Here is a 20872-nt window from a genome sequence, read left to right as displayed (position 1 = left end):
AAGTAAAGAATTCTGAAATGTATATAATTTTTTCTATTGTTGTTGGTTGCCATGGAGTTATATATATTTGAATTTATTCAGTGTCTTGGTCCAATCAATCTTTGACAGCCCGTGCGTAGAGAGTTACAATTGTACACCTGTGCACTTGAGCGATGTGTGAAACAATAGAACCAAAAAGAACAAAGACTGCAAAAGACAGACGAACGGACGAACTGACGGACGGATAGACGGACAATGAGAGAGAGAGAGAGAAAGAAATATAGGCGGTATTTTTGCGTGTGTTTCAATTTCAATTTCAATTTCAATTTCAATTTCAATATCTATACAGCATTTTTATTTTTTGTCGTTGTACCTGTTTCTGCTGCCTGGGAAAATAAATAAATAAATAAATAAATAGTTAGATAGATTTATAATAGAAAATAAAATAAAATATCCAATTATTTATTTTAATTTTGAAACTCATTACCCGTTTTATTTTATTTTCAACACTTCGCGGTCTATAGATTAAATAGGCTTTACTGCTTTATCAATTAGAAATCTCATGCTTTTGGGGAAGAACTCTGGGCGGGGATAAGATCATCATAGAACAAAGCAACAGAAAAAAGAAAAAAAAGATTTGAAGAGAAACCTATGTACCCCACCCACAAAGCCTTTACATATTTAACATCTCAAAGATCTCTTTCCCCCCCCCCTCCTTTTTTTTTTCTTTCTTCAATTTTCATATGTATTTATATTAGTCGTATTATTGTAAAATAAATATATATCTTTAAAGTGATCTTGACATTGAGATCTCAATTCCATCTCTTTTTATATATATATTTTATATATACATATTTTGGGTGGGGTTGAGAAGAAGTATTAAAATTATTATTATTATTTTTGGAACCTGTTTATGTATATTTAATAAAATATTTATATTTATATTTATATATCAAACTACGCGTATCTATATACGTGTGCGCGCGCGTGTGTATGGTTATATTGACTATAAGCAACGGATATAATAATAATAATAATAATGAACATTTTGGCTGTATATATATATATATATATTATTTATTTATAGTTTGAATAGATGTAGGCTTTATATGTATATACTTTGTATTATAATTCAAAGCGTTCTGCACAGATTGACCACCACGACTGCTCATTGCTAAATGTTGCACCTCGGACCTGATTGCCACACTTTTGAACCGTTTCATCAGCCGCGCACAGCCCAAGCGCCACATGGGTTCGTGAATTGCGTTGCCGGATTGTCTCTAGCACCAGCCCATAATCAGGACGCCCGTGATGGATCTTAATTACATCCGACAACAATCCTGGCTCAACATCAGCTACCTCTCTTGTGATATGAACATCAAAGTTCAATACCAAATCGCTTGAATATTCCCATGAACTCAATTCTTGCATAAAAGCATGCAAGACATCTACGAAACATGGAATTTTTGGTATCACACATACACATACACACAAGAAGAAAAAAAAACCCCCCCAAAACCATAAAAGAATACGCGATTTTGTTGTTGTTGTACAATAAAATAAAGATTATCATTATTATTTGTTTTACCTGAAGATGGTACAGACCAGATGAGATTGAGTTCTTTGGTCTGTACCTTGGTCTGTTGCATGTATTGTAGTACAGCTATCCAAGGAGTAATTCCAATGCCTTGTGCTATCAGCACAACTGTCTCAAAATCACCAAACCCATGGCCTGCCACACTCAACAATGGGAATCCAAGTGGTTTACTCACACTAAATCTCAGTCCATGGCTATCATCACCCGCAGTATCCTGAGCAAGTTTGTATAAACCGCTGGTACGCCTACCACTCGTCTTGATGTGGAATGTAAGCACAGAACGGCTTGTACTGGTCTTGACAACCATTGTTTCGGGCTCAAGATAAAAATTGTTTCCATGGTTCGGTAATCCCCCAGAACTCGAGATCGACACTTCAGTAGCGCTTGCTCTGATCGACGATTTGCCTATAAAGAAGAGGAAGAGTAAATAAAGAAAATAAAGCTAGTCTAAACAAATTAAATAAAGAATAACAGCGACAATAGTAGTAGTAGTAGTAGTAGTAGTAGTAGTAGTCTCGCTCTCTATCATCCCATCATCAAATGTATATACATATGTATATATACTTTACCTGGACTATTGTCTATTCGACTAATCGAAAACGGATGTGAAAATATCCAACTTGAAATCCTGGACTTTGCAAGAGACACATACGCAAACTGCCCAGGTATAAAGGTTGATACACCATAAGAAGGCTCCAGTCTAAGTCTGACAATCTTGCCCGGTAGTGCTTCCATCGACACCAGGTGCACCGGTCGAGACTCCACACCCCACCTCTGGATCTGATCCACCATCCAGACGCCAAACACAGCAGTGTAGAACACCAAGAACGCCCAATGGTGCAAGATACCCAAGACAACCAGTCCACCAAAAGACAAGAGATGCGTGAGCCGAAACAGGCGGTATGACATGGACCGCACAAGTGGGTGAGAGCCAAACACAAGAATCGATACCAGCAGAATAATTCCAGACCCTGAAGTGGCCATCGGGCTCCTTGTCATGGCCTCAAACAGACTGCTGTTGCTTTGCTGAGAATAATAGATTGCTATCTCAAGAGTAGCATGGTAAAGTGCGCACAGACTCCCGATCCGGCCAAACCAGGTGTGCCACATCACTGCCCATTCGAACCCAAACGGCCGCCAGAGAATCGAGTGTCTTGCCGACAGAGCGACGGCAACTGCGATATCAACCAAGGCAAGCTGGGCAATTCGGTTCCCAAGCTCTTGTTGATAAGTGACCTCGTCAGATTTAATAGATCCATCAGCGGGTATTTTATCTACCAGAGCTCCTGCTGCTCCTGCTGCTCCTGCTGCTGCTACTACTGATTGTGATTCTGTCGTTGTTGATGCTATTGATATTACTACTAATAGATTTCCTGCAATCTGGATCACATGAATAGTCACAAATCCAATTGCTACGAGTATTGTGCCTGGACTGATAAGCACTCCAAAAACCCGAATCTCAAAATTCAACCATCGGCGCCATCGACCTCGCCAGGTCCGTGACAACCATCCATCGATTATTCGGTCAGGACTAATGTCTCCTCTTAATCGTCTTCTTTCTCGGGCTCGTCGTTTGTAAAGAATATACCCCAATCCAAATGCATAAATTGTGCAAAGTGTGGCTAAATGGGACCATAAAGTAGAATGATGCAAATGTCTTGTCGTTGCTGCTGCTGTAATTCCTTGATCGATTGGGATATTGTCTTTGGAATCAACATCAGATGAATTAAATAGAAAGCGGGTGTGAGAAGCCACCTGGATGATGATGACAACCAAGAAAAGAGTTCCCAACCCCCATGCTAATCGTTGCCTAGTAATAATGTGCTCCATACCAAAAAAAAAAGGGTAATTTAAGCGACTAATTAAGCCTTGAAACCAGCCCATTTCATCAAGACAAGTCACACTAGGAGGATCTCACAAAGAAAAGAAAGAGGATATAAATGAGTTGATTTTCTTCTTCTTTTGGTTATATTTAATAGCTAAAGTATTAAACTAAAGAGATAAAAAGAAGAAGACTCAAGGTGAAGATATCAAGTTAATATGAATATATATATCTGTGCGTTTTTGCCAATAAATTACTGCAGTAGACATATTTCCTGCTAAATATCTGTTAGTTTATGAGTTATTACATTGTGTGGTTGATCCAAGAAGCTTTAAAATAGTATAGACCAAATTTATTGCTATCATTATCATTGCTATCATTAAAAACAGCAAAATGCTTTATTAGAAAAGATAATGCCTGAAATATTTCACCCATTTTGTCCGTGGAGTTAAAATCGGCATTAAGTGAATGATTTGTAAGTTTCCTAAATTAATTACTGGTAAACCCCAAAAGCCCGGAATCGAAAAGTTCAATGCCTTTTGCAGATAATAATCAAGGTGACGTGAATCAATTGATACAGGAGACAGGTACATCTTCGATTCTTGATTCTCGATAGAGGGGGGAATCATGGATCTTTGATTTTGATTTTGATTTTTAGCTGTGGTTTTGTGGATCAGGATTTTTGGCTGTATTTTCCGATAGATGCCAAACATCAGATACGATGGCCCCTTGTCTTTGTCCTAAAAATGGCAAGAAAGTGAAGAAGAAGCATGAAATCCTTCACTCATACCCCAAGAGCACGGATCTTTTGAAATAGTATATAAAGGATTGACATTTTTGCACTTCTTTCCTTTTTATTACATATTCTCTCAACCTCATCTTACCTACCAAGCCTTTCTTTACCTTTACACCTCACAACCAACACTCTACAATGCAGATCCTCTCTATCCAAAAGCGTATCATCTCAAAGTGCCAGCGTCGCCAATCCTCAACTACCAACACAGCTAGCCGTGTCTCCACATTCACATCATCAATGGGCCAATGCATGAAAGGCCTCGCTTCAGTCAAGAAAGCCTTTAGCTGCAACAAAGTCCAAAACACAGTCGCACCTTCTTTGATTTCATCTTCATCGACGATCTCTGATGACTCCTTTGTTTCTGCCCTTTCTGATGACGAGAACTTTTCCAAATCTTGCCCAGTATCTGAAAAATCCATGGCCCTGGATTCACTTATCTTTGATCATCCTTCAGTCACAGTCCGCATTAGACCAGCTGCCTATCGCTCGTCTTAAATTGATCTCGATTTTGATCTCGATTTTAATCATTTGTATATACACACTGTAAAACAAACAAACAAAAAATTTGTATAATAGTCAATCCCTTCAAAAAAGCAAAGTCTTTCCTTTACATAATCTACACTACCAAAAAATCACAACACCAAAACCAAACTCCCTAGAACAAACTCCCAAAATAAAGCCTTAAAAAAAAAGTGCCACAAACAAATTTGTGGTGCTTCTTTTTTTGTTTTCAATACCAATAAACGTATTTGCCTTTTTTTTTTTTAATTCATTGATACTTCTTTAAAAATCTTGGTCATTCTTTCTATTGGTTCAGATGCATTACGTGTTTTTAATTTTGACAATATCATCTGTACAGCTAAGTTAAAGGTGATACTTGATAATATAAAGCACAAATCGATAAAATTCTCTTTAAAACTTTCCATAATCTTCTTCTTCAGCATCATCATCATCGTATACTACTACTATTACTATTATTATTAATTAAATGTTTATTACCCATTAATTTGGAACGTAATAATAATAATATATCTTTGGATAACAAAAGACTGGATTTGATTCTGGTAAGGTCTTGAATTCAGTGTAAAAAAGATATCTTTCTAAAAAGCATATAAAGAATATAATGTTTTTATTAGCAGCTTTGTTTGCTAGAAATATAAAGGCATATCTCACACGCACACGCTATATATATATATATTATCTTATGAAACGTGAGTCTCATAAATCAAGATATAAAGTTAGATGTGTTTATAATTTATTATATAAAGTGCGGTAGAGCTGTTAATAGCTACTGTTGGAAATATGGTGAAGCCAACTAAGATAGTTTAAGTTGGATATGATGTTCTTCTTTTCTGTGGCATGTGATGAGCCTGTGCTTTCCACAAGATGCGATAAAAATAAAGAGCGCAATGGAGATTCGGCATCTTCTCTGATTATGTAAATAGATGGGTAGTATGTATGAGAATTTTTTCTTGATCGTATATGCTCAATGATTGAATTGACTCGTTGTGACAATGGGTTGTCAATTTTGGGTAGGCAATCAACCTAGAGATAGCAAAGATAATGAGTATATCTTATAAATCGCATGTTTTGTATCCGTACCTGTCCTGTGTTGATTTGATGTATATCAGAAACGTTTAAAAGATCTTTGCATAGCTGAGGCACAGCATTTCTCCCAATCCATATCATAATACGTTGTCCGTTTTCTAAAAGATAGCACCCATGGCTGTCAAACTTTTCCAAAGATAAATTCATTGGGAGTGGCATTGTATGATTCTGGATCCCATCCTTAGATACCATCTAATTTCCACATACATATATAAATTTACATATTGTCGATTAGAGTACATTTACGGCGTTGCTTAGGCAGTTAAATGCTGTCTATATTACTCCTACTTACGAGTGGCGGAAGGTTGTGAAGTGAGTATAAATTAGGGTGTACGATACGAGCCCATTCTTGTAGAGGAAGGGTTCTGAGCAAGAGTGTTGTTTGTGTGCATATATTCCACGGAACTATATTCACCTCATTGAAGGTTTCCTAATCACCATAAATAATAACAATAGTCAGCGGCTAACTATATTATGTATAGAATAATATATATAAAGACATGTACATACACTCTTTAGTATTCCAAATATCAAAAGCGGCAATAAGCTCAGATTATGGCAGATAGAAATATTATTCTCGCCGTTTTGTTTAGCACCTGTCATCTCTTTGTTGTAGGCTTTACAAATCTCTGCGGTCTCTTTAACCAAATGGTCCCTGCCATGACGCCGTTTTTGAGTAACAGCTTTCTCGATTGCTAAGAGAAGAAGAAAAAAGGGGGGCGTGTAAGCTTCATATTATTATTATTATTATTATTATTATTATTAAAAAACCTCGTGTACAAAAATTTACATTGAAGACAAAGAGACTTTGCAATTGCTACTTGATCTGCACGCGCATATAGCTCAGATAAACTTTTTGTTACTGGCAAACAAAGCGTCATTACTCGAATGCGTCTTTCTCCTGAACTGGTGGTGTAAATCAAAGCTGTTTGAAAAAATGATGTCGAAGTACAAATTTCTGCCTCGATTGACATCTCGACGCAGAAAGACTGTCCTTGCGGTACATTTGGTAAAAGCATCACATCCGATGACAGTGGGGTAATATTTCCGTGAAATGATGTGCATGCAATACCACTCGAGCATCTTGTTCTCATCACACCCTCGAGCCCGATATCTTGGTTTAGCATGCAAAGTATTTCTTGTCTAAGCTTATTAGCTTCTGCTCCGTTTGCTCCATTAAAGCCAGGAAAATAATGGGTATGTCCTCCTGTGAATCGTGGAAGCATATCTATAAAATACACACACACACACACACATCGTCTCAAATTAGTTTGCTTTAATTAGTATAATCTTTTAAGGATACTTTACTCATAGTTGCCAAGTCAACGCTATTACTTCCAAAAACAAACATATCAACTGAAATGTTTGCTTTACAGCAATCGGATGAAATTGATCTGTAAAAATCCTCTTGGTATGCCATAATAGGCATCTCGCTTGATACAGCTTTTTTAAAGTCTTCCGATCGAATTGCTCCTTCTCCAACACTGGGTAAACTTCCTTGAAAGCATACAATTTTTCCACCCGATGATATCTACAACATATAACGCGAAACGAGATTATCAATACAGCACATTCGACTCTTGGTTTCTTTTTATATATATATATATATTCATACTAGACATTAACTTACCAATAGTTGCTTAGCAGCTTCTATGGCTACTCCAAGACAATTCAAATTCGTACATCGCTTCACATGCATCTCTGACATCCTTTTCAACAAGTCCTCCACAATAGGCCTACATTCCAACAAGTTTACAACCAGATCGTCGGGTGTCCTTGGTAGGTAAATCTCGGATAGATCGCTTACAACCATAAGCTCCGGTTGTTTTCCTGACAGGCTGTAAAACCCAACTCCACTATCCACGGTTAAGAAAGTGACTTTAACTCGTCCTTCTGGATTGGGAATACTATCCAATGCTTCTAAGATAGAATTTGCTACAACTGGGAGTATTCCTGCTTGAACAGCCTGTACCGAAACGTCAATAATAAACACATAAACCGGAGGTTGAAGAGGATCTTGAGCATATTCAGATGGTGCAACTATATCTACACACCCGTGGTTAAGTTCCACTCGACTCCAGCGATCTACTGGACGCTGATTGATACTATCCCAGTCAAAAAAAGGTGGCACTATATAAAGCACAGTATCTATTTTAGTGACATATTCAATAGGGATATGGAAACATAAACCTCTACAAATAAACTTACCCTGATTTTTGGTATCACATAGGTTGCATTGCCATTTTGTGCCTCCTTCGGCAAATTGTATGAAAGGATTTATGTAAGACCGACACTTCGTACACCGAATTACGGAAGAGTTATTTATCAAGGGTATATTGATCTTGTAAATATATATATATGTAGATACGATCAGTAAAAGATTCTATGTTACTAAGTATGTTACATCAAAAAACGATACTCACATCATTGGATTGAAGATTTGGGTAAGGTTCTAAAATAAGTGACAGGGGTAGTCTAGACCTTTGCAACAAATCTTTTGTATGAGGAATAGCATTTAGAGTACATCTTTTGAAGACAGAACTACACTGAGCATGCGTAGGTAAAGAAACCGTACTCTATAAAATTATGATATTCAGTTTTAATTTTTTTAAAAAAAATTGGTTAATAAGCCTAGGTCTTACATTTGGCGGTGGCTGAGGACTAAGGCGAGAAATATGAAGGTCTTGCACGGTAGGAGGAGTTCTCATCAACAACACGTCACGACTGGTTTCGGTTGTACCATAGTTAGGGTGAGGTAGCTGCGGATGCAAGAATCGCTTAGTAGGGCTTTTTTGTATGCCTGTTGGCGTTTGTTGAACGTATGCTGAACTATACAACGGTGGCTTCGCTGTATCAAGATTTGGTCGATTTAAAGAAATTTGTCCGGAGGGACCTAGTGGTAGGACTAAAGGTACAGATACTTGACTAGCCGTAGAAAAGGTTGAATAGTGTTGCCTTGGGCGACTTGGAATGTATTGATTGCTTTGCTGAATTGGCGCTGGGGCACTGGCTTGATATCGTGAATTGATTTGTAGATTCTGGAAATTAAGGGGATCAAGGGAAGGTTGCATTTGTGAAGGGTTGTTCACAGGAGTCGCGGGATGCCATTTTGTAGGTTTTCGGGATAAAGAGGTGGTTTCATGCGCAGGAACTAACAAAGGAGAAGGGATTGTCATTATCTTTATTCGTTTTGTACAACTCTTAAACCTTTGCCTGTTATTTTGTAAGAAAATATTCAACTAACCAAACATTATTTGTGATAACAAATGAAAAGAAGAATGGACAACTATAGCATAATAGACCTTTATATAAACATCTTATCTGAGCTCATAGTAGACTTAATACCTATTGTTGCAATTATAATTATTCAAAATACTCAGTGTGTTAGAATAACTTTAATATGCAAAGAATGTAGCTAATTTGATGTTTCATAAAATTATGATAGTCCTATCAAGAAAGCTGAATATTTTGTTTATATTTCAATTTTATCTTGTAAATTAACCATGCCAGATAAGCCGTTTTATGGTCATTTTATAGCCCTGGATTTCAATCACACACAAGCTACTCCTGTGGCCGTTATATCAACCTAACCTCATAAACAGAATACTTAAAAGAATGAGAGTAAAAAAAAAGTATATCCTAACCTTGGCTCTTATTCTGCTAAATATCGTATACTACTTGTTTTTTAAACACTTGTGTTGTTTACAAGGGGAAAATAATACTCAAGAAATCACACACACAAATAACACCTTTTCTCATTTTAACATTATTTATTAAATAGATATATAAAAATGTTTTGCTCATGGTCTTAAACAACTAATTGCACAGATTTTCTTCAATAACCACATTCTATGCATCTTTTCTTTTTTAATTAATATAGTGGTCCAAGCATAATACATTTCACAGCAGCTCCCTTTTTAAGTTTTGCTAGGCTATCTGATCGCGCAGGAAGTTCCAGAAGACCATTTCCGGCTAATAAACTCAGCAAACGACTGCTCTGTTGATCTCCTGTAGATTCTGCAATAAGCTCACTACCAGAGACAAAAACTCGAACTCTGTGGTATTCTGGCCGGCCATCTAATTCAATGTCTTGAGCGATCTACCGAAAATTTAACGGGTAGAATATAATCAGTAAATAAGTGAAGTTTCAGTAAACGTGTTATTAAATTTCATTTTGAATAAATTAAATACATACTTTTACGAGAAGAGAAACATTCTCTGGGTGAGGGTGGCCAGAAATTTGACGTAGTGCAGGAAGCACGAAAAGGTAAAATGAGACAGCAGCAGACACTGGATTTCCTGGTAGTGCAAAAACAAGTTTTTCTTTTCCGCTTTCATGTTTTATCGTAGCAAATGTCGTTGGTTTTCTGCAATAGCCTTTTGGATTAGCCCCAAACAATATATACGCAGCCGATACTAGTAATAAAATAAGATCAAATTCACCTACCCTGGTTTCATTAGAACACGACCAAAATGTATCTTGGCACCAAATTTTTGTTCAAGAATAGGCTTCATATAATCAGCTTCACCCATAGAAACTCCTCCAGTGGTTATGATAACGTCTGCCTCTTCAAGAGCAGTAGATATTCCTTCTGTTATAGACTCTACTGAATCTTTCAAAATTCCCACGTCAAATACATCAAATCCAGCGCCTGTCACTGCTGCAGATAAAGTAACGCGGTTGGCATCTCGAACCTGTCCTTCAATAAGAGGACCATTCTCACTAGAAGCTTCACGTAACTCATTTCCTGTTGACATTATAGCCACAACAGGTTCCTGGTAAACATGTGCAGAAAAGACTCCCACAGAAGCAAATAATCCAAGCTCCCCACCCATATTGGACATAACCTGCCCTCTCTTGCCAACAATATCACCAATTGCACAATCGCTTCCAATCTCACGAATATTTTCTCCTTTCTGAGCTTGGACAAGGATCTCAACCGTCTCTTCGTGTTTTCCATCTTCAGAGGACTTTACCAATCGAGTATCTTCGATCATTACTACCGCATTTGCACCTAGAGGAAGAGGACCACCGGTCGAAATACGAGAGATTTGACCACGTTGGAGAACTTTCTTTTCTGTGGTGGGTGCCGCCAGGGATACTGATCCGACAGTATAAATTCCTGGCCCATCTTCCACTGCACACCAGCCCACAAAATTAATGAATTGGTGTACATGCACATATTACTAAGATCAATATACTTACCATGTACAGCATATCCATCCATAATAGAAGCGCGATAGCCTGGGACATTTTCAACGGCTGAGATATCTTCTGCAAGTACTCTTCCAGCCAACCCAGCTCCAAGCTCACAGGAAATAGTCCCTATAGGAAGAGTATACGAGGAAACAATGCTCTGTGCCTCAGATACAGACACCATGGGATAAGGAGAAGACCGGGCACGAGTGGGGACTAAACATGATCGATATGGCCACGGTTTAATTGGTTGCTTATACTTTATGCCCCATTATTAATATATATAAATCATACCAAATGAACCGAGATCCTTTGACCGGCCTGTTTGACTAGCGTGTCCTGGTGCATCATGTTTATGCGTGCATGTATGATAATGATGTTTTGTAATTTTCTGAGGGTTTGGTTTTTCATTTTCATCTTTCTGGATAGCAGCATGTAACATAGCAACTGGCTCGCCTCGGATAAGATCCAGACCGTGAGGAAGTACATTGATAATAGCAGCCATATTTTCTTTGCACGCCTTTGGACTGCCTGGGAGTGTAATTATGAGGGTCTTATTACGTATTCCTGTGACGGGGCGTGAAAGTGCTGCAAATGGAGTAATAGCAAGAGAGCTTGCCAGTAGTAGGTGAGTGATACCAGGTGTCTGACGTGTCAACAGAGGGATAATAGCCTGTATTCAAGTACAGTGAATATTGACTTATTCATACATACACATATACAGATTTACATGGTTTTCCTTGATTTAAATATACAATACCTCTGGTGTAGTATCTCTTTCTGAGAACCCAGTACCACCTGTGATGACGATAAGATCAAGGTTGAATTCATCCGCATAATGTCTGACATGCTTTTGAATCTGATCAACATCATCAGGCACAATGTCTGTTTTACACACACGATACTTTTTTGTGTCTTCCAGAATCTCTACAAGGACAGGTCCGCTTTTGTCAAGCTTAGGGCTGACCGAGGACGTGTCGCTGACTGATGCAGGCTGATGAGTAGTGCTCCTGGAAAAAGTTGGTACTTAATTGTTTACCTGTAATAATTCCTGTATCGTATCCTATAGATTCTACTGTTGTATTTCATTTGAGATTTATTTCTGTAATATACACATACACATACATACATATATATATATATATATGATCATAATAACTGTATCTAGTATTACCCTCTGTCATATTTGAAACGTTTCTTCTCAAAAGGATTAAATGATGAAAGTTTCAGAAAATTATAGCTTTATTTATTTATTTCTTTTTGTTTGTTTGTTTGTTTGTTTGTTTGTGATATAAGTGCCAAATATACAAAAGGTAAAAGACAAGAGCGTTCTGACTAAGCCTATCTATTTTGTTGAGGATGATTTTCTGAACCTTGCAAGAAAGAACCCACTTGTACGACTAGTAAGCGGATCAAATCGTACACACGATTTCTGTATCGCATCCTGAATTTCAGGTGTTGCCTCTTTGAGATCAGTACGTCTGATTGATGCAAGCTTAATATCCAATTTTTCTACACATGGTACATTCTCCAATGTTGCATCTGGATAGTGCGCTAAGAACCAAGCAACATTATCTTCATTTTGCTTGATAGTAAGAGAGCAAGTACTGTAGACCATAAGTCCATCATCTTTCAGCATCTTCCAGCCTTGTTTCATCAAATTGCGCTAATTGTGTTTAAAAAATAAGTACCAAATAAGATATAAGTAGATAATAACCAATCTACCTGCAATTCACTGATGGTGGCCAAGCGTTCTTTATCCATAAAATTCTTCTCAAAGGTATCCCAACCCCATTTCTCATACTATAAGGTACAGTTAGATTAATATCCAATATCACTTAGTAATTAGAATTGAATAATAACCTTAATTATGTGACTAATTGATCCATCGTGTGTGCATTCAGCATCAACGAGTACCTGATATACACAGAATATCACATTAGAAACTTCTTATTACAATGTTCCAATAAATGGGGGCAATTCGTTCACCTTGTCGTATAATCGACTGGGGCACATATCATCAAATCGCAACATTCTGGGAGCCCAAAATGGATTAATGTTCCCGGCCTTTTTTTGGGTCTTTCTTCGTTTTGCTGGTCTGGCCTCATCTAGTTTTACATCACCAAGTACAACACTTCCCAGACGCGATGGTGCAGGAATAGCAAACTGCGTTCCATCAGCTGCAAATAATCTTGCTCGTTCACCAACTCGATATTTCTTTAACAAAGATTGGCAGGTGGCCAATCGGTGAGGAGCCAAATCAACACCTGTCACAGTTCCTGTTCCCTTTTGGCCAATGATGTTGGCAATCATGCATAGTTTGGCACCAGGTGCACAACAGACATCCAATACATGGTCATCTTGCTCAATACACAAGGCTTCAACAGCTACGGCAGAACTCAAATCAATTCCAAAAAGGGAGTGGTCCTTGTACCTGGGAGTTTTTTTGTTTTATATATATATATATATTTAAAAAAAGGTTAAAAATCTGAATTATTTAGAAAACAAATTAACAAAAATAAATATAGAAATAGAACTACCTACGCAGGGATATCAAATAAACGTGGACCATTTTTCACCAAGTTAAACCCAAAGAAGCCATCAAGGCCCTGGACTTTCCAGACATCTTGTGTCTTTAGTTGTTCGCGAAGTTGATCAAGAGTTGGTAACAAGCTCTGATCGAGATGGCTGTTCCACCGTACGAAGCGAGGAAGTTTCGTGACTGTATAGATTCGTGGATCAATGTCATTGTCTTTGAGAAAACGTTTAAAGGATTCCGGAAGATTAGTGATGTCGAACCCTGAATCAATATCGGTATCAATGTCAAGATCTGATGGTGAAACTGCTGTAATGTCACTCATTAGGATAACGTCTAGAGACAAAAATCCAGCCAGCAAAAAAAAAGAGTATTACAAAAATATATACATTGTTTCCGGAAGGTAAAAAAAAATCGTGAAATATGCTGAAATACAAAAAAGAAAAAGAAAAATTGACTTGTCCATTTACTAGACCAAACATATTCTTTTTTTTTTTGTTTTCGTTAAATGTGAATCTCATTGTTGTTACTGTTATATGATTTTCAAACATTTGTATTTGTGTTTTGACTTTTAAGCAACACGATTTCACTCTCACCGAAAAAGAGAAATTACATACGATAATCTTAGCTGAACGGGATTACGGATGACAATCCAAACCATACAACCCCTGATTACGAAACTGCCACTTTAAAAAATACTCGAAACCTTTGTTGATGATCCTTTCTCTTTTTTTTGGGGGGGTTCTGAAGAGTCAGCCAAAAGATTAGGGCTAAAATCTTATCGATATTCCCATTTGGTCAAGGTCCTTTACTTCCCCCTCAATCTTGGAGCAGTATTTTTCAATGAGATTTAAAAAAGACGAGGTATCGTGGTAGAAACAAAGCAATACATCCATTGTCATGAATTGCTGTCACGACCTCTTTAGTTTTGTATATTGTGGAATTATCCATAACAATGCGCAAAAGACTTACTGTAAACTCATTTTATTATAATTGACTTTTGTAAGTTACAAACAAAACAACAACAAAAAAAAAAAAAAAAAGGGGGGGGGGGGGGGGCAGGGGGAGGCAACAAAAATTGATAATATCGTTCTTGCCCATCATCATTGGCATGACCATACTGGATTCCAAAGTTAAAAGTTGACAAGTCATCTATATAGAATTGGATACTACAGGTATCAATAACGCACTTTATTTTGCATTTAGGCAGAGTTCTTTATGATTTTTTCTGATATGCGATGGCTCAAATTACTTTACAGAGAGGATGTCATAGAATCACATATTTTTAAATCTTGAGAGTCGGGATTAGCAGGCCTATACTGGCCGACAAGACTAGGTCGCCCAAACTATGCAACAACTATTACTTGACCCAAACCTTAAAGGCAAACGTGTAAAAGGTAAGGGCCTGAAGTTCTCATGTGCTTTACGTCTCACCCTGGTAAAACATGTGTTGAACAATCAGAATGGTATACTTTTTTTTGTATTTATTGGTACTGCCGCCGCACACAGTGCGCGACCTTTGAAATTGAAAATTGAGGAAAGATAAAGTTACGGAAGGGAAAAGAAAAAAGATATGGACGCTAGTTAGGTGGTGTGGAGGTCATGGGATCTATGTATGGTAGTTACTGCCTTAGTTGTGACTACATTGAGGAGGAAAGATGAGGTGCAGTTGAAAATGAACTCAGTGGTTGGGACCCTTTGCCAGAGGATTTTCCACCAGAGAGATCGTGTGTTATGTGGCATGGACCACCGCCAGAACAATTTCCAGGAAATATCAGCGTGAATTAAAGAGGAAGGAGACGTGAGGAGGTGACGCCTGAGGGAACCAGTCAAATCCTTGTGGAGTTGGCGACCGTCGAGTTGAACAAGAGACACAAGGGAGAAAAGGCCGCCCACCGGTCAGAAAAACACCCTGCAACAATGCATGTGTTAATTGGGGTGAAGTCGCTTTATTGATTTTATCAGTAAGTAAAAAGGGCGTGTGTCAATGTTTGGAAAAATACTAGTTGATTGTTCTCAAAAAAATAACTATGAATGGTGACGCTCTATTTTCAAATAACACTGGTAAAAATAAGAAAGTGTGTTATAAAAACAAACACTCTCTTACATGAAATTATTTAGACACAACTGACAGCATCCTCCCCTATAATCACAGGCCAAGAACTGACTTAATTAATAAACTGGTACTAACTGACACACAAGTAATAATTGCGCTATCAAAAGCTCTCGTGCCAGAAGCGGCAGAAGACAGCTACATTTCAGTGCCTACATAATTCATAACCGGAAAAAAATGTGATGTTCTTTATACTAGCCAAAAGAACACGCCAGCATCGAATGGACCTTGTAATTGCTGGGTTTGTGATGATGGGTAATATAAACTGTTCTCTAATTGCACTAAAGGGCAATATTAATAAGTCTCAAGATCCGTGCTATAACGTTGGATAGACCAGCGACATACATATGTCGCTACAGGAAAACAATCGGAAGCAAACTTGGCGAGTTACTTGTGCTTGTTTCTCAAGTAAAGTAACTTATTTGCAATACTTTAGCAATAATGAATTCAAGTACACTCATCAGCTGCTAACAGTTTGAGAATGAGGAGGATAGTGATGCTGAGCTTCCTGTTTGTCCAACTACACCATAGTGGTGATCAACGCACCTTAAATATGCTTTTGCTTTATATTGATATATATATGTTTAGTAAATATACCTTGATTAATAATCAATAGGATAATTGTCAAGCATTTGATGTTTGAGAAGATCACAAAAAAAAAGTATTTTGTAAATTTAGAATATAGAAACGCAGATATTTTATTTAGGTTGGATTTGAGTGAGTTTTGAAAGGGGGATGGAATTGAAGGTATTTTATGTAAGTATCAATATCAAGTATGTGTAGAATTATTATTATTCTTTAGTATTACAATGGAAGAGCTGTATCACCACTGTAATCTGATACTGCTGTTATATTATTTATATCTACTACAGATTGCTATCTTATAGTTTCGTACACTTGAAAAATAAAGGGTATACGTGTGTACTTGTGTATGTGTATGAGAGCATAAAAGTCTATTCTTCTTACTCTTGTTTGTTTGTTTTTTTATATTTATTTATTTATATTTTAATAATTTTTGTATTATTTTTTTAGGGTGGGGGATTCTTTCTTTTTAATATAAAGCTGGTTGGTTTACCGGCCATCAAGCAGAATACTACTAGATTTACTGGGAATATGGTAGATGATATATTCGACCTCCTTCTTCAGGTCGTCACAATAACGGTTCAACGGCAAGTCGTTCTCATCGTAACCAACTATAGACAAAATGATGAGCAATTTAGGAATCATGGCTGAGGTGGGTTTATATAAATAAAAAAAACGTACATGGATTTTCAATTTCAGCACCAATGGCCTCAATACCGAATAGCGTAAAAGATACAAGTGCGACAATTGGAGCGGTAAGCCAGCCGATGGTTTCGACCAATGCAAAAGGAAGGAAGAAGATATAAAGAAGGACACCTTGTTTCCTATAAAAGAAATAAAGTTATTATTAATATTACTATTATTTTTATTGTTTTCTGTAAAGTTAGTTAAGTTTAAAGAGAGAGAAAAAGAAACATACAAATGAATATTGTAAGCCTTTGGTATAGGGGTATGAACAATGCGTTCGAATGCAGTAAGTGAATTTGTGAGGGTATCGAGTGAAGAAGTAGTAACGGCTACAAAACTAGACTCAATCTTTTCGGCCGCCTTAGCCTGGTTGATATAAAGTGCAATCTTGAATAGAATTTCGATGGGCAAGGAGATATCAGAATCACCGTGATAAGGCAAATCTTCAGGGCCAGAGAAGGCCCTCTTTGGCTTGAGACGGCGTCTAAGGTTGCTAAAATGATGCTTGTGGCGGGTAGTGTGAACGTCCTCATCCGAAGAGCGTACTCTTACGGTGGCCTGATCAGAATCTGGTACGACTGCATTATCATGATGAGGTGTGTCGTCCTCATCGGACCTTCCTTCCAGTTGAGCTTCTTCGTCTCCATTCATTATTAATCTTCCTGAACGGTTAAAGTCCTGTTGTTGCATAGTCAGCTGGCGACCTCTGCCAGACGCGGCCAATTTGAGATCTGCACATGAAACATCGGCAAGTCCAGCCTCAGGGAACCGGTCAGTAAGTTCGCTGCGACGGGCGTTCATGATATCGATAGGGTCATCGGCTTCCATGGGTTCATCGTGGTTTGGAGGCTTGACGCTGTTATGAAGTGAGATAACGAAAGGAAGAGCACTAGCCTTGGCAAGGGCGCGCTGGGCAAATGGTGTAAGGTTGAGATCTTTGACAGTTTTTTTTACAGGTTGGTTTAAGTCCTCAGAGTGATTTACACTGCATGGAACCCAATCGGGAGGCAGGAGTACTTCCACTAAACAAAAAAGTACGAATAGAAAATAAAGTAAGAACTATGTCTCCAGTCTCTGGATTATAGATATACTACTCACAATCATAGTAATCAATTCCATATTCGTGTCTGAGATGATGCTTTGTTGCTACCATGAACGCCAAGATTAGTTTGATGCAGCGCATTTTCTCGCGATGGTCCTGATCCGTCTCTTCGGGGATATTTATCCAGACCTGTCTGGTCAGATTGCGGATGGTAGCAATAACTGTTTGAACCAATTTACGCCCTTCCCAATAACGATCGTACGCGGTATTCACACGGAAAGCCAAAAGCAAACCAAGTGCGACAGAGACCGTTCCCACTGAAATATCAGGTCCACAAAAGCAACAATAAAAAAACGAAAAAAGACGTAAATACCAAATACTCTCTATTTGATAGACATGTCCTAACTTACAAACAGAGACAGGAATATTGATAAAGAAGTTGAGTTGGATGTGGCAGATACATATGACACAAGCAAAACAGGTCATGCCAAACACACCAGGTAATGTCGGGACAAGGACCTATGGACAATATGAGCTTTGGAGATTCCCTCTAACTATAAAATTTGAGATTACCGATCCCTTCCATCGCAAAACGTCAGGCCAGGCAAACTGTTCTTTTATGTAGTCCCAGACTAAGTCGAGGGTCGTCTTTGCATGAGGAAAAAACGCCCTCGTTAGCTCTACAGTTCAATATCCGTTTAAGCGTTTTTGAATATTTTTGAATATTTTTTTTTGTGTCAAAGAGTAATTATAATGAATTGACAATCCCATTTTTGCGAAAATGAGGTTTTTATTTTTAATTTTTTAATTTAATTTTAATTTTTTATTTTATTTTATTTAATTTAATTTTATTTACCTCGCTTTGGAGGTGTATTCATAATGTACGCGCCAAATAGATATATAAGATAGGATAAGACGAAATAAAGTGAAAAGTGAAAAGTGAAAAGTGAAAAAGTGAAAGGCTTTGACTTGAAGGAGCATTTTCTCCAAATTGAATTTGGTTTGTATTTATAGACAGCTAAGCAACAATGTCATCATTTTCCTCAATATCTGTAACACAAGAAGTTGTTGAAAATTGGATATTCATATTCTTATATTCATGTAAAAATAAAATAAAAAATAACAAGCAATTATTTATTTATTTATTTATTTATTTATTTTTCTTTACATTATATATATTTGTATTTTACATTTACAATATACATTTATACATATACTGGAGTGCGTTTATGTATATTTTTTTATGTAGCTAGCTTATCAATTATCAAAAACTGCCTATATATTTTTTCAAACTACCGGCTAACTAGCTTGATTACTTCTTTTTAGCAATTTTCTCTTTCATTTTCATTTATTGTGTAATAAAATATATTTTATATAAATATAAAAAAATATGGCCAAATCATGAAGCCTTGGATGAACTGATAATCATCCTCAGTGATTATTTTGGCTTTTCATTATTCCCTGTTCTTTTGTTTTCGAGAAAGAACCGCTTTGTCAACATTTTGTACAGCAAAGAACGGCGGTAGCAGGGTTAAGAAAAGAAAAAGCTTTCCACATTTGATGCCTCTATTTATGCCTTTTTTTTTTTATTATTATTCTTGAGAATAAAAAGAGTATTCAATTTCCGTTTGTGACTTTTTAATTCAAAAGTTTTTTTTTTATAAATTATTAGATATGCTTGGAATTGTATAATATATTATATACATAATTATGCTAAGTTAATGCTGACTTTTTTTTTGAAATTTCCATTCATGTGACTATCTTTTATCATAATTAAATTACAGTTTGCTGGGTTTTCGCTATCCATGGCTCTTCCCGCTAAGACTCCGCTACCCCTACCAAGGGACCCCTCACCACCTCCTGGCTCACCCACGCCATCACTCAACACTCCATCTACACTAACTGGCTCACCACCATTGTCTCCATCTTACGTAGCTGCGGCTGTTAAGTATGTAGACAATTCTTGTACATCTCGCATCATCGGCTCCATCGCTGGTAATGGCGCTCCACGCATATGGAAAGAAGGCTCCTCTCCATTTTCTGTTTTCTACGAGGTCCCTGCTGAGGGAAACCCTCTTCGTCCTTTGTTCTTTGAGGCTCTTAACACCGCTTTCCCATTGGGTGTTGGCCGCGGCCTCACATATGCCTCTCGTACTTCCCGCACCTCCTTCGAATTCCATCTAGTAGACCAAGAAGCATGCTCGCGCGCATGCCAAGTTGGCTTTCCTTTTAATGGACGTACTGTCTTCGCTTCTCCTGCCATTCCTTCGACGTTTAAGCTCTTGCGCTTACGTGTGTCTCGACTTCCTCTTCACGGATATGCGGATTTTGATGAACTTGCCGAGAATCTTCGCCGCTGCCTTGCTATATACGGACAGGTTCAGGAAATATCCTTGAATTTGAAATATAACTACCCCGACGGCACAGGCACCATCCATATGCTACGCCCACCTAATCCTGATCTTCATCTGCGTCACTTGGAACATGAGATCAAGTATAATGAAACTACAACTTTCCTTGCCACTTGGGCACGTATAGGTACTCATTGTACTTTCTGTAAAGAGATGGGTCACGAGAAAGAAGCTTGCACCAAGCGACCCAAAGAAACCCGCACCTGCTTCCGCTGTGGTAAGGTTGGTCACCTTGCCCATCAATGCCCACGAAACGAGGAAGCCGAATCAAAACGCCCTCGCAAAACTGCTCGCTCCCCAACCCATGTCCCTGCACCCCCAGCCGCTCAGATGTATCATGGTCTTCTACCCTCTGAAACAATCTACGGCTCACAGCACGCCCCGCAGAACATACCCCTACCTCCATTGGCTACTGAATCCCTTTCTAGACCACGCGCGGCCCCGGGCGCCATTCCGGGTGTTCTTCCCGCCAACCATTCTGACTTCCTGATAGAAGCAGCGG

The 20872-nt window shown here is 37.9% G+C and overlaps 7 protein-coding genes across 7 annotated transcripts; 2 read left to right on the top strand and 5 right to left on the bottom strand.

The window, feature by feature from the left end:
* Positions 1 to 1062: 1062 nt before the first annotated feature.
* PHYBLDRAFT_157018 (hypothetical protein) lies at positions 1063 to 1781 on the bottom strand. Its single transcript, XM_018433548.1, has 2 exons — positions 1568 to 1781; positions 1063 to 1427 (listed from the first exon to the last, which is right to left on the bottom strand). Exons 1-2 carry the CDS (start codon positions 1626 to 1628, stop codon positions 1105 to 1107), a joined length of 384 nt encoding a protein of 127 aa, XP_018298974.1. The 5' UTR covers positions 1629 to 1781; the 3' UTR covers positions 1063 to 1104.
* Positions 1782 to 4329: 2548 nt separating this feature from the next.
* Positions 4330 to 4689, top strand: PHYBLDRAFT_138484 (hypothetical protein; the record flags this gene model as incomplete). The annotated part of the gene is made up of 1 exon (XM_018430011.1): positions 4330 to 4689. One exon carries the CDS (start codon positions 4330 to 4332, stop codon positions 4687 to 4689), a length of 360 nt encoding a protein of 119 aa, XP_018298973.1.
* Positions 4690 to 5475: 786 nt separating this feature from the next.
* On the bottom strand, positions 5476 to 8378 carry PHYBLDRAFT_17480 (hypothetical protein; the record flags this gene model as incomplete). The annotated part of the gene is made up of 9 exons (XM_018437342.1): positions 5476 to 5739; positions 5797 to 5994; positions 6095 to 6232; positions 6313 to 6497; positions 6593 to 7030; positions 7111 to 7333; positions 7433 to 7932; positions 8011 to 8143; positions 8226 to 8378. Coding segments are annotated over 9 exons (2232 nt in total), but the record flags the coding sequence as incomplete, so codon positions are not given.
* Positions 8379 to 9673: 1295 nt separating this feature from the next.
* On the bottom strand, positions 9674 to 12088 carry PHYBLDRAFT_161567 (hypothetical protein; the record flags this gene model as incomplete). Its single annotated transcript, XM_018434431.1, has 7 exons — positions 9674 to 9901; positions 9998 to 10169; positions 10250 to 10940; positions 11009 to 11215; positions 11294 to 11672; positions 11760 to 12009; positions 12039 to 12088. 7 exons carry the CDS (start codon positions 12086 to 12088, stop codon positions 9674 to 9676), a joined length of 1977 nt encoding a protein of 658 aa, XP_018298971.1.
* Positions 12089 to 12211: 123 nt separating this feature from the next.
* On the bottom strand, positions 12212 to 13860 carry PHYBLDRAFT_184486 (hypothetical protein; the record flags this gene model as incomplete). Its single annotated transcript, XM_018438944.1, has 5 exons — positions 12212 to 12665; positions 12725 to 12802; positions 12863 to 12916; positions 12989 to 13433; positions 13544 to 13860. 5 exons carry the CDS (start codon positions 13858 to 13860, stop codon positions 12345 to 12347), a joined length of 1215 nt encoding a protein of 404 aa, XP_018298970.1. The 3' UTR covers positions 12212 to 12344.
* A 1023-nt stretch (positions 13861 to 14883) lies between these two features.
* On the top strand, positions 14884 to 16488 carry PHYBLDRAFT_61974 (hypothetical protein; the record flags this gene model as incomplete). The annotated part of the gene is made up of 6 exons (XM_018440883.1): positions 14884 to 14973; positions 15542 to 15599; positions 15657 to 15736; positions 15958 to 16061; positions 16265 to 16365; positions 16451 to 16488. 6 exons carry the CDS (start codon positions 14884 to 14886, stop codon positions 16486 to 16488), a joined length of 471 nt encoding a protein of 156 aa, XP_018298969.1.
* A 97-nt stretch (positions 16489 to 16585) lies between these two features.
* On the bottom strand, positions 16586 to 18908 carry PHYBLDRAFT_157016 (hypothetical protein). The gene is made up of 7 exons (XM_018433547.1): positions 18816 to 18908; positions 18533 to 18639; positions 18370 to 18478; positions 18016 to 18276; positions 17150 to 17939; positions 16912 to 17054; positions 16586 to 16841 (listed from the first exon to the last, which is right to left on the bottom strand). The coding sequence occupies exons 1-7, from the start codon at positions 18835 to 18837 to the stop codon at positions 16720 to 16722; spliced, it is 1554 nt and encodes a 517-aa protein (XP_018298968.1). The 5' UTR covers positions 18838 to 18908; the 3' UTR covers positions 16586 to 16719.
* Between the last annotated feature and the right edge of the window lie 1964 nt (positions 18909 to 20872).

Source organism: Phycomyces blakesleeanus (assembly GCF_001638985.1).
Source record: "Phycomyces blakesleeanus NRRL 1555(-) unplaced genomic scaffold PHYBLscaffold_1, whole genome shotgun sequence".
In the NCBI taxonomy this organism is placed as follows: Eukaryota; Fungi; Mucoromycota; class Mucoromycetes; order Mucorales; family Phycomycetaceae; genus Phycomyces; species Phycomyces blakesleeanus.
The sequence above is the reverse complement of the archived record's forward strand: the minus strand, read 5'-3'. Positions and strand labels throughout refer to the sequence as shown.